Below are 13,375 nucleotides of genomic sequence, written 5' to 3'. Positions count from 1 at the left end.
GTATATGTACAATTTGATAAAACAAACCTCAGGGACGGTTCTGAAAAAACTCTTTTTGTTATGTATGCGGTGTTATACAGTACTTTTTGCTATAAGGAATGTAAAGACAGAGATTTCTGGAAACATATACTTCATCACACATAACATACCAACTCTCACCTCCCACGCATCTTCATTGCCCCCAGCTCCTCAAAGACAGCAGCTTATAGTTCAGCTTTCTTGGAAATGTAAATATTAGCCTTTTCCTCTCAGACACCTCTTTCAAAACGTAACTAAACTTTGGCATAAAAGTGCACAGTTGAGAAAGCTTCTGTGAAGCTGAACGCTTCCCCTTTATAAAATGTTCAACATCAGGTACAGCCCTAAATCGTTTTTTAAAAGACTAGTGTATCTTCTCCCTGATTCAAGCTCCCGCCTGTCTTGAGGATCTGGTACCATCTGCTCTCTACTGAAGAAATGCAGAGCTCTCAGTGCCTATTCTCTCATCAGTAAAGAAAAACTTAGGCCATCTGATAGAGTGGAACACAGAGTGGTCTCTGAAAGCATCCTTTACTATCACAGCCCCCTCAATATGAAGGAAAGAGGAGAAAGAAAATCCATATGAGTGACTGTTTCCTCTATCCAGAAATCTTTGCATCATTCATTGGAGCGACAAATTTTGTAGAACACTGGCTTTATCTTCCTCACTCACAGAAAAAAACCTGAGAAGATGGATTTTGCTCAGTTGTAGAGACTCCTGATTAAAAACCAGCTCTACTTCATCGCTTCTTGCAGGCTTTCATTAAAGGAAGATACTGGGGGGCGGGGAGAGGAGAGAGTGATTGCATATTTCTCAGAATTCATATCAGGATATGAAGGAGGGGGAAGTAAAACTGCAATGCCCTTTCCAGAAAGAGAACATACTTGGATGGACCTCCTCTTTCTACTGGGACAGAAGAATCAAGTTAAGAACTACCATTTATTTCACTTCACTTTACAAAGGCAACATATATATGAAAAAACCCAGATATTTAGACACGGACTGGAAGGAAAGAACACAAGGTTCTTATATTGGTCTATACATAGTTGACAGCAAAACCAAAAGCTTCGTTTACACAGCCAACGAAAGCACAAAACCTACTGTTATGCAGTACAGAAACCAAGATATTGCCACAAATGACAGTCACCTGTGAACACGGAGCTATTAAAATTAAAGCTAGGCACACATGATTTATGAATGACACGCTACACTAATCTCATAAATGTCAGCAAAGACAAGGAGGGATGCATACGGAAAGGACATAAATTTAACAAGGTAAGACTGGAGGGAAAGGGGAAAGTAGCTAAGGAGCTGCTCTTCCAGCTGTGCATGGAAATCAGGATGCCAAGACCCTGAGTGCCTCTTTTGTTAGGAAAACCGATGGGGCTAGCTCTCCTACCAGGTGGTAGAGAACTTGCTTGTAATTTCTGTACTCTGCTACCAGTGACATCCGCCTGGGTAAGCAAAAGTGAAGTAAGAAAGTAAGTTGCCATTTTCCTGAAGCAGAAAGGATAAGCTGTGGCAAGTGGCTACATCTTGTTTAACCAGTAGCATTCCCATTCCAGCATGCTGGCCTCCAGCTGTAAACTAGCATCTTTTAAGAAGAATGCAGATGATGCTATTTTCTGATTGAAAATGGAACATGACTTAAGAAGATTAAGAGTGTTTTAATTCACTTGCAAATATAATGGAGTCAACAAAAACATCACTGTGTTCAAACGCCTATTTAAACAGGGGCTACTTATCGTCTTGACCACTTTATCTGTATGTTAGATTAAATACCAGGAAGAAATGAGTAACAGTTGTAGATGGTCTGACCAGAAACAATGAAATGTTTCAGAATACATGAAACTAGAAATGCTAAAAGGTAACTGGTTGGTAAGGAAGAGAAGGATATAATCACCTGAAAAAGAACTGGATGGAAATAAGGAAGAAACAGGCTGAATGACAGGAATAACTTCCAGAAAGCAAGCTACTTCAGTCTGTAATTTAAATTGTGGGTAGTCCATTGTTTGGGTACATAAAATTAAACAAAACATACTAAAATTATACAAAGAAAACTCTTTCAGTCTGGGAAATGACCAGCTCACATATTTATTTCCATAAATACAAACTGTAAGGTTATATTAAAATGCCTTTTTTAAAGTTTATTTTTTTTTAACCTGTAGTTTTTATGTAATTATCAGGTAGTAGAAACCTGTAAATCTGGATTGCTGAATTGAAAGGCAAGAGAAATAAACCATTTGTAGCTGATCTGCCAGGCACCCTCCCAAGTGATCTTATGAGTTAAGATAACAATATAGAAGGCTGGATCCAACACTTGAAATCCTTCAGACATGGATAAATGGAAAATTGCTGACACCAGCCTAACCTAACAAGAAGAGGTGACAATGAGTACAGGTGGCATATCCTAATCTTAGTGGTCAACCATGATTTCCTCTCTCCAGCAGTGCAAGCAGCTGTTCTGTTCAAGAAATGCTGTTCTGGTTCAAGGTATTTTTAACTCTTGGAATGAAAATAAAAATCTTGGGCTTAGAGTGTTAATATAAAGATCATAAAATATTGATATATTTAAAACATGCTTAGCTAGCATTTTTAAAGTTATAATTTATTCCTGGATGTAATGTTATATAACATCATTTTTGTACCTTAAATGGCATGTCAAGTTACGGTTACAAGTAATCATGCTTTTATACGGGAAACATTAATTTTGAGTCCTTTGTATTTTTGGAAGGATATTAAATTGTATTGACCAAACACATCATTGCGAAAAATCTCAACATTATTCATCCCTGTATAGCATATACCACTTAAAGTAACAATTTTTTAGCTTGCTACGTATAAATTTTAATTGTTCTTCATAATCAAGGCACAGATAAAATACCCTGAAAGAATACAGGTAATATTTCTTTTAATAGAATTACACAATAATCTAGGTTGGAAGTGAATTCTGGAGATCAGATGGTCCAACCTTCTGTCAAAAGCTGAACCTTAGATTTGATTATCCAGAGTCCTGCCGAGCCAAGTCTTGAATATTTTCACTGTTTATATACCAAAGACACTCAGTAACTGGAGTTTATGAAACTGCAGTAAAAATGCTACTGTATACTATCACCTGCATGCTTGCACTTTCTCTGCAGTCAGCACCTTCCCTGCAGGCCTCAGTAAGTCGGGGTTTAGAAAATTATTTCCTTAATGAGTGCCTCATCTTCTTCTTATGGGAAAATTCTGCATTACAGTAAATCTGAACAGATTAACCACTCAGAGCATCTTAACATTAATGGTATAGATGGAAGGAGGGACTGTTTGATTTTCTTGGAGATGGTATCCGTGACACTGACAGCTATAAAACTGGAATCAAGCATCACAGAGAAAATGCTGGTAGTTTTGACACTTTTTTTAGAAGCGTTATTCACATGAAGAGAGATTTCTGGTTGCTGATGTAGAAAAGGCTGCTTCTGTGATCCCCACTTATGTAAATATAACTAATGTCTGACGGAGAGATTAAAAACACCCTGTGATTTGAAAACCAGCAATATGGCAGTGATACAGAAATAATCTCATTCTCCTAAATAGAAGGAGAGAAGATGTGACAGTTTGGGAAAGGAAGGTTGAAAAAGAAATTAAACATAAAATTTTGATATATGGAAAGCAAAACCTTGAATAAAGAAGAAAATAAATAAGCAGAAGACAAAATGTTCTCCAGGTTTTGTGCCACTGCTGCATATACTACAAATGAACTGAAAGGCACATCCTTCCATCTTGCATATGCCTGGCATATGAAAATCAGAAAATGTAACCTTGATGTACTAAGTACTCAAAAAGTACTTTTTGGAGAGGATGGAATTTTTTTTTTTTTTTAAAGAAGAAAACTATCTGGTGAGTAATACCATTACTGAGAAACACAATAGAAAAAAAATATAAAAAGAAAAAACATACCCACCTGGCTACTGAATACATAAAGAGAAAATCATTGTCGGGTGATCCAGGACTCTTACTATAATCTGTATACTTCTTCTGTGTGGTACTTTTTATATCTTTCATTACAGACTCCATTTCTTTACTGAGATTGGTTTCAGACTATGAAGAAAGACACAAAAGAAGATTAGGTAATTTTACGTGAAGAAATGCAATAGCCGATCGTAAAGCGTAGCAGATTCGTAATTATAAAAACACATTTGCAGGTTATGAAAAAATATGCATTAAAAGCCAATATTCTCTCTCAGAAGCATTAGAATATTCTGAAAGTTATTCTGATTTGTTCTGAATAAGAAACCATCACTGTTTTGTCCATCTCCTAAGTTCAAAGATCTCACTGCCTGCATTATTTTATAGTATAATTGCACTGCACAAGTACACAAAAATAACACAAAGTACCTCCATCAAGACTGGAAGGCTAGCAAAATTTAATGGAATTAATTCTATCATTCAGAAAGACCTCATAAAGCTGTGTAATACATAAGCATCTGCAAACTGCTCTTTCTGTAAAACAAACAATCCATACCTTAAAATGTGCTTAATAGACATTCTTTAAATAGCTTCTAGTTACAAGAATATTGGTGGCTTTACATTGTAAAGAAATGATAAATGAATTTTATATTACATGACTCAATTCTATGTAAGTTCTATGGAGGGAAGTAAAAATGCACTCCATAAAAAATTATATTAATCACATTTTGTCATAGCTTTTTGTTTCATTTATAGTAGGTAATGCAGTAAGTGCTGTAAATATTTTAAATTTATTGTTATGAAAAAAAATAGTATGCTATTTTCCATATCAGAAGAAAATGAAGTTTCCCAGGTTGTCGAGTTTCTAAGAGGTCACAACTGCAACATAATGTAAAAACTGAAAGGTAGAGGCAAATTAACAAGGATCTTTCTGCCTTACACTGATGCTTACTGGGAAAGTTCCCAGCTGTTCTTGAAGATCTTCCACTTCTTGTACAAGATCTTGCATACACTTGTTACTATGACTTTGCCAAAGGCTTCTTTCCACGTTGTTTCCAGGATAACAAGGAAGAACACTGTTAGCAAACTGCCTACAGAGGGGGCATGTAAATTCTCCTTTGTCCACTGAAAAACCCTGGAGAACCTGGTCATTCTGAAAGAAAATAAAGATGTAGATGAAATGCGCACAAGATTATAAGTTTTAGTTTGATATTTCAGGTGTGTAGCTAAAGAACTAAGTCTAAACTCCAAAACTGTAAAGAAAGAATAATTGGAATAGCTTCTCATTTTAGTGAAAAAGGTCTTGACTACTAGGAACTATCTTACAATCCTCCAACTCAACTAATTTTCCTAATTTTTAAGTACTCTTCATTGTCAACAATATCCCCATAATAAACTAGAAATACTTCAATGGGGTATTTGAACATTTCACATGTGTTGTCTCTTTCTAGTAATTACCAATAAAGTTTGAGACTCCCTTGATAATATCTTTTAATTTATCAAAAGGAAATTTTATTGTCAGTCATGAGAAATATTTGAAGATACTTCTCAGAAGTACAAGCTGAAAAACCTAATCAAGTAGCCATTGGAGGGCAGTACGACAAGAACCATGAGTATTTCTTCTTTATCATGAAAAAAAAAATGGACACAGAAGTACGTGTTTGGGAAGTGGGCACATCTCCCACATACTCCTGTTACTGGCAAGCACCCTTGCTTCAGCTTCATGAATTGCTTCAACGGTTTCCCACTCCTGAGAGAAGAGAACTTCTAAGTTAATAGTGACTATAATTTAAACTTCAAGCAATCAGCCCAGAATGCTGAGGCATTCTGGTGAGCCTACTTTTACATACCTTTTTAGATGTTGATCTCTGATTGTATTATGTAAAAATAAATGTTTTATCCAGATGAACACAAGTCTATATAAATTGTTTTAATACTAAGAATGCTAGGAATAGTCAAAATTATTATGCACTACTCTAGGCATTAGCAATATATGCTAGGATTGAAAGTTCACTTAAATAATCTAGAAATCTCCAAGAATACAATGAGATGGAATTAACAGTTTATTTCGAGTTTAAGGGAGAATCCACCAGAAAAGGGACTTCAGTGTCTCTATGATGCAAAAGATCACTTTTCATGGTAGAATCTAATTTTACAGAATTTTGGAAAGCACAGATTTTACTTAATTATCTTGATGCCACAATTACCCCTGAAACCATCTTTACAGTCAAATGGAAAAGAACAAGTCATCATGGGATCCAATAAAGGTGGTACAGCTTCCGATTTCTCTAGAGGTAAATTTCACAGTATGACCAATGCTGATTCTAAAAATACAAAGCATTGCTCACGGTTTTTCTCAAAATGGAAACAAATTAATAAAACTTATGAAAAAATAAAACTAAAGAAATATCACATAAAGTGTTCTTGAATAAAAAAGGAGTTTCAAATGCAACAGTCATAATTTAGTCTTTATTACACTAAATAATACAGAAAGAAATGATTGCTTAAGATCTACCACTGCTGAACTTGTGATAACATTCTATGGTGCCATTCAGAAGATCTGCAATTGGGCTGCAAGAGTTTGAGGGGGGAAAAAGAGGCCAGCAACATCAGTGGAACACTAACTTGTTTACTGAGACCATGTGAAAATACGGATGTCTTTTCTAGCCAGCAATTTCTGAAATTTGACTAACAAACTGTATTTTAAAACCATATGTAGCACTAATTTGCCAACAGTATATTCTGCAGAGAAAAAAGAAAAATAATGCATAATTCATAAGAGTTAAACTATTTTAACTCATTTCTCTAAACTGTATGTATATACATAGCATATGACATACACAACTGGAGATAAAAATCTAATTTTTGTAAACTTTTTGTAACTGAATTTTCATATTAGGAATGAACCAAAATTAGGAAATCAGGGATTAACCTAAACCACAAGTTTATATTTGTAAAATTCCCCTCTCAGTTTTTCTTCAGTTTCTCTGTAATTTCTATCACATGTTAAGCATCAAAATCTATGACAGAAATGAAAAGTGTAAGAAATGCTTTACCTGAATATGCACACCAGAAAAAAAAAAAAACCAAAAACAAAAAACAGTGATTTAATTTTTTAAGAACAGGATTAATTTAGTCAAGTATTTTTTTCTGATATATCAGAATAACTGAAAACAAAGTACTTTTGTTAATAATGTCAAGATATAATAAAAGATTTAGTATCTACAGTTCTTGAAACATCTTGTCCATTCATGTGAACCCAATCTTTCATCCTCTGAATTGAACAGCACAAATCCAATTGACTTCACTAAGAACAGTTCAGATCCGAATAAAAAAGATAATCTTTAGTTTTACTTACCCGTAAAGACTCCATGTAAGATTTGTGACAATCTATGTGTAAAGTGTGACCACAAGTTTGTACATAAACACCTCCTTCCCAGCCTATTGACACTGCTTGCAGACAGGAACTCTAAGACAAAGCAAAAACAGTAAGAAAAAAGAACAATAATATATATAAAGGTATTTACCACAACTTATTTTAAGATTTAAAAACATATATTGTTTTTTATTTGCATGCTACTTAAAGACATGCTGTGGAAATAAAGAAAAGTTTTATTTTATAAAGTATTTATTTATGCTAACTTAATGGCTGACATTATGCTATTTTTTCCAACAAAGAGCCAAACACTTAAGTTAAACTTCTGCACTTGTCACTTAAGATGACTTCTTTAAAGAACCTCTTGTATTATAGCATGAAGACAGCTCTAACTCTACCATCTGTTCCAACAGTGCAAGTTATCACATGTCCAATGGCAATATACTGCTCCAATACATTTCATTCAGTTTTGTACGTAACCAAAATAACAAGATCAAAGTTATACAATTAAATCCCAATCTGCTATTAAAACTCAGCGTTAAGACTTTGCGTTTCTAATGCGCTGGTCAACAATATTGTATATAACACATCATAAAGAGAAAAGAGAACAAATACTTGCTTAGCGAACTGAGTTTTATACTAGGATTGTTTTGAAAACATTGGCCCTATTCAAAGAGTGCACTTACAGCCCACATGTCAAAAATAAATTTACCTCACTGGTAGTTCTTCAGAAAATAATGAACTGTAAAAAACAGTCACCGCATAATAAGGACTTCTAGAAAATTCTCTTGCCAAATACCTAGCTATAGTCAGTCTAATTATTAAATCTCCATTTCTTAAAAAAATAATGTCATACAGCTTGAAATGTACATTCTGGTTATATATTTAAAGAACAGAAAAAGATTTATGGCTACCAGAATTGGAAGACAATTTTTAGCATAGACTCACTGAAATGGTCTTAATATATGATGTAAAACCAGGGTACTGTGAATAACCAACTCTGATAGTTGCATTTTCTAACGATGTCCTAGCATCTCTTCCCCCCCCCCCCCCCGCCCCCGCATATGAGCAGGAAATCAAAACAAAATTACAAATTCTAGCTACAAGACATGCTCCTATTTACCTTGCCTCAACCCGACATTCATAATGTGCTATGACCCTCTCAGGCCACAGAACAAGAAAAACTTTCTCCCTGGTTCCTGCATCATTTAGTAGACTGCACTATTAGTAAGGCACGGTCATTATGATATACCTGGATAAGCCCCACAGGACAAACGTTTCATTCAGGAAAAGCACTACTTATTGCATGTATTTAACGAGGCTACTTAGTAGCATTTGCATAAGAAAAAAACCCAACCCCAAAGTGTTTGCAGAAAGGCCTTACTAGATTATTCTTGAGCTCAGAAATAAAGGTGATTCCAAAGCAATCCATATGCTTGAGATGGAGCACACCTATATCAAGTTATTGATTACAGAGTACTATGTGATTCTGAATCAATCTAGTATATAAAGTTTTATCTCCTAATCCTTAGCCATACCTCTCCATATCACTTTCAATGATTTTTCCTTTCATGGGCAAGAACTCTACTCCCTGACTGACAGTAAGCATCAAATTCCAGCTAAGAAAGCAGAAAAGGAATCTCTATGGAGAGAACTGGCCTGTTTTGCCCAATCTGTATATAGCACGTAGCTTTTGAATGTTCTTTTCTCTTTTAGTAGAATAAGCTAGTGTTTTATAACTTAAAATTTTCACATTGAAGTGAAATTATTTTTTTGCCTCCTGAAATCTGTTGTTAGAGGAAGGACACTTACTGGGAAGGACACAGTTGATAAACAAAAGGACTTCTTACTGCTTAGCTCAGCTGAACAAGACGCTCAAGACACTAACAGATGTTTCCATTTTTATGCCAAAAGAAATCTAAGGATTAGTTCTTTCATGCAGAGACATTTTTTAGCACAGTAGTGACCTGGAAACTTGAAAACAAAAATAGCTAATTCAACTAATGTTTGAATCAGGACTGGAATTTTTGAATGTAGGATGCATTTGCTCATCGTATTACAGTACATTTTAGATTAATTTGTTGGTAGTGTTACTGCACAGAAAGGGAAATATACACTTCAATGAGGTAAGTTTTTGAGTAACATTTTGCTTGGAACTCCTTTCATTTCTAGTATGCAAACGTGTAAAAGTAAAGCTACAGTATTGCTTCAAATTTTTAATCACTTCTGTAGGAAAAAAAATTCATTAACTATTTGAAACAATAAAGAAACATTATCAACGTCAAAAGAAGAAAAGCTTGTCCACAGATTCTTTCTCAACTAAAATATCTTTTGTTCAGTAATAATTTCCTGCTTACATCTTGAAAAGTTTTACTTTCTAGCAAGGAAATGTATAGTAATTGCCTTAGGAGAAGGTGCTTTTCTGAAAACATTGCCTGATTTTTAAAACTATATCAAAACAATTATGAAGTTTACTCTAAAGTACTACTCTACATAAGCAAGCTTGGTTGCAAGTTGGCAAATTTCAATTATCTGTGGATGACAGATTATGAAAAAGCTAGCAATTGTGTCAGAATAAAAATTGCCAGTTTTTCCTCTTTTAAAGTTTCTAAAGGCTGATTATTTAGCTAGATCTGCCTAAGAGCTGGTATGTCACCTGGGACTAGTCTATAGGAGCTAATTTAGGGTCTTAGGTTACATATTCTTCTCCCCAGAATGATTTCTCGGAACAGTTATGTATTGTTTTACATGGCTGTTTTATGCACTAGCAAGGAAAGTCACAGGCAGCACTGTCTACGACTGAACAAGTCCTGTTAAGCAACAAGAATTGGCTCTCAAAATTAAGTATGAAAAGCTGTAATGTGGCTTTGTGAAGCAATGCAAAACTCTGCTTGGAACAGCTAACAGATCTGCAAAACAGAAAATAACATACCAATTAATGTAAAATTGAACTTCAGTAATGTTGTGCAGAGTTGAGGATTCAGCAGAAGAGGGTGAAGTCTTCTGCTGGTCCCTCCTTCCCATCCACTCATCCTCCCCTTCTCTGTAGTGGCTCAGAAAACTGTTACAGGTTAAAACAACTCTTTCCACTTACTCTGTGCTGCCAAGAACACTTTTAACTGATCAAGAATAATTCCTTGATCAGGTTTTCTGAATGGCCACAAGAAAACTAGTGGTTTGAAAGTAGTACCTAAGACAGCAAATCCACATCTCAATAGTGTGGTCACATTGAACTGTGAAGTATCTTCTTCTAGTGAAGATCTGCATGGCTATTTAATGACTATATAGTCTGTAGATACACTAAATGCCTATGCCAAAAATATAATGAGGGAAAAGCCAGACACTAGTTAAAAATAAGGACCCTATCAAATGTAAACACTTCATAACTACTGCAATATGACAAAGTTCACTAAATGTAGACATGAAGCTAGGAGGACTCTACGTTGTCATTTCATTTACCTTTTTACACAAATTTTTCCTAAATGGTAGCATTGTTCATATGAAGTACTTACATCTTTAAAGTATCGCTGTAAAGTTGTAAGCCTCACATCATGCAGTGCTGCACACGTATCCCAAGGGTATATTTGCTCCTCTTCAGTAGTTGGTAGTTTCTTTGGCTCAGTGCTATTGCGGCATTGTCCCAACACTGTATAAAGAAAATAAGCAATAAAGAATGCAACAGATAACAATATGCTAAACAATTAAGAAACAATCAGGAAATTCTGGTTTGTAACTATTAAAGAAACTACTGAAATTTGTGCTTTTGCACTTGTGCATAAAGTACATATATGTACACAAACACACATACATACATCAATGGCTATTTTATTTTCTTTTTTTTTCAATATCTGTTTTCCTGCAGATCTACTATATACAGTTGGGTTTGCAAAAGCTGACAGGAACTAGGAGGGAATGAAACTGTTTGCTCTTTTCTCAAACATTCAAAAATTTTCTCAGTACCCTTAGACCCACACATATGCCTCATAGAGGACCATCCACACAGAAAGGGAAGACTCTCTCTTTCCAGGCTCCATGAGACAGAACAGTATTTATGCACTCATATTAAAAGCTGCAGAAACATTGCTTGTCCAACAAGTCACACATTCATACCTGAGGATGCTTGTAATAGTACAACTAGCCCTGTAGGTCTGTCTTCAGTAGAAGGACCACTTTGTCCACAAATAACACAATCATATATTGCCTCAGAAACATGCTGTTCTGATGTAGCTACCTCCATGGCAGTATCAGCATCTGGTGATTCTAAAAAAGCGTAAGAAAATTGATATTAAACAGAGGGAAAGAAATTCAATTGCATCTGCATTGAGGTAGTGATGGAAAAGCTCCAAAACAATCTCTCTAGTTTATCTACAACTAAAACATTGACCATTACTTGCAATTTACCTTGCTGCCTCAAACAGAAAGACACCTGCACAATGAAGTACAAGTTTTCCCATATTCAAAATTATACACAGTGGAATTAAATATTTAGTTGAAGTTTTCTATTAAACTTGATCTCTTTAAAACCTCTATAAAACAGATATCTAATTTCTATTTCATTAAATACTATATTGAAAATTCTGTTGAACAGAGAGATGAAGGGCAATGAACATGAACCTTTACTATGAGGGGATTGAGTGCTCCCTCAGTAAGTTTGCAGATGACACCAAATTGGGTGGGAGTGTTGATCTGCTGGAGGGCAGGAAGGCTCTGCAGAGGCATCTGGACACGCTGGATCGATGGGCTGAGGTCAACTGTATGAGGTTTAATAAGGCCAAGTGCAGGGCCCTGCACTTTGGCCACAACAACCCCATGCAACGCTACAGGCTTGGGGAGGAGTGGCTGGAGAGCAGCCCGGCGGAAAGGGACCTGGGGGCGCTGGTTGACAGCCGGCTGAACATGAGCCGGCAGTGTGCCCAGGTGGCCAAAAAGGCCAACAGCGTCCTGGCCTGTGTCAGAAATAGTGCAGCTAGCAGGAGTAGGGAAGTGACCATGCCACTGGTGAGGCTGCACCTCGAATCCTGTGTTCAGTTTTGGGCCCCTCACTACAAGAAGGACATTGAGGTGCTGGAGTGTTTCCAAAGAAGGGCAACGAAGCTGGTGAGGGGTCTGGAGAACAAGTCTTATGAGGAGCAGCTGAGGGAACTGGGGTTGTTTAGTCTGGGGAAGAGGAGGCTGAGAGGAGACCTCATCACTCTCTACAAGTATCTGAAAGGGGGTTGTGGTGAGGTGGGTGTTGGTCTCTTCTCCCAAGTAACTAGTGACAGAACAAGAGGAAAGGGCCTCAAGTTGCACCAGGGGAGGTTTAGACTAGATAGTAGGAAAAATTTCTTTACTGAGAGAGTGGTCAAGCATTGCAACAGGCTGCCCAGGGAGGTCGTGGAGTCACCATCACGGGAAGTATTCAAAAAATACATGGACGTGGCACTTCAGGACATAGTTTAGTGGGTGCAGTGGTGTTGTCTTGATGGTTGGACTCCAACCTTAATGATTCTGTGATTCTGTAAAACCAGATTTGCTCATAATTGACTCTAACAACAATTGGAAGGACAAAGTTAATCTGCAGACCCTAGAAATAATTTAAAGGTGCTCAGACAAGGCGAATGAATGTGTAATTAAAAATGAAAGGGTTTTTTAACATGAAACTTGGACAATCTTTAAAAATTTGGGGTGCATTAAGAAAGTAATCTGCTGCTATGCAGCAGATGTTTAGTTTAACATTTACTGTATACAAGATGTATCTGAGATCTGTTTTTCTAATGGTCCACATTATTATTTCTCAGGTGCACAGACAGAAATGTTCAAGGCTAAGGACCAGCTTCAAAGTATTGAAGCAATTGCACTTGATGTATCTTTGTTCACATCACAGTTGGTGGTAGTGATTTCGGGGCAGAGGGCTAGCCAAAACAGAAGCAATTTTATGCTATGTTACAATCAAAGGTAGGACTTCTTTATTGGCTTGAAAGAAAAGCATCTTAGGACTAAATGATCCTCTCCTGACTGCTCAGGAACACAGACAGTCAGCCTCTTGACCT

General features: G+C 36.2%; 1 protein-coding gene across 1 annotated transcript in view; it reads right to left on the bottom strand.

Moving 5' to 3' along the window:
• The window catches only part of UBR3 (ubiquitin protein ligase E3 component n-recognin 3), a gene marked incomplete at its 3' end in the record, with an annotated part of 116,372 nt that overhangs the window by 36,705 nt on the left and 66,292 nt on the right, over nucleotides 1–13,375 (bottom strand). The window contains 5 exon segments of the mRNA XM_082001334.1: nucleotides 3,963–4,099; nucleotides 4,920–5,120; nucleotides 7,326–7,436; nucleotides 10,856–10,989; nucleotides 11,454–11,603. Of these exon segments, the coding sequence (XP_081857460.1) occupies nucleotides 3,963–4,099; nucleotides 4,920–5,120; nucleotides 7,326–7,436; nucleotides 10,856–10,989; nucleotides 11,454–11,603 (733 nt within the window).

This window comes from Phaethon aethereus, assembly GCF_964289735.1.
Source record: "Phaethon aethereus genome assembly, chromosome: 6".
Lineage (NCBI taxonomy): Eukaryota > Metazoa > Chordata > Aves > Phaethontiformes > Phaethontidae > Phaethon > Phaethon aethereus.
This window is presented reverse-complemented; position numbering and strand designations above follow the sequence as displayed.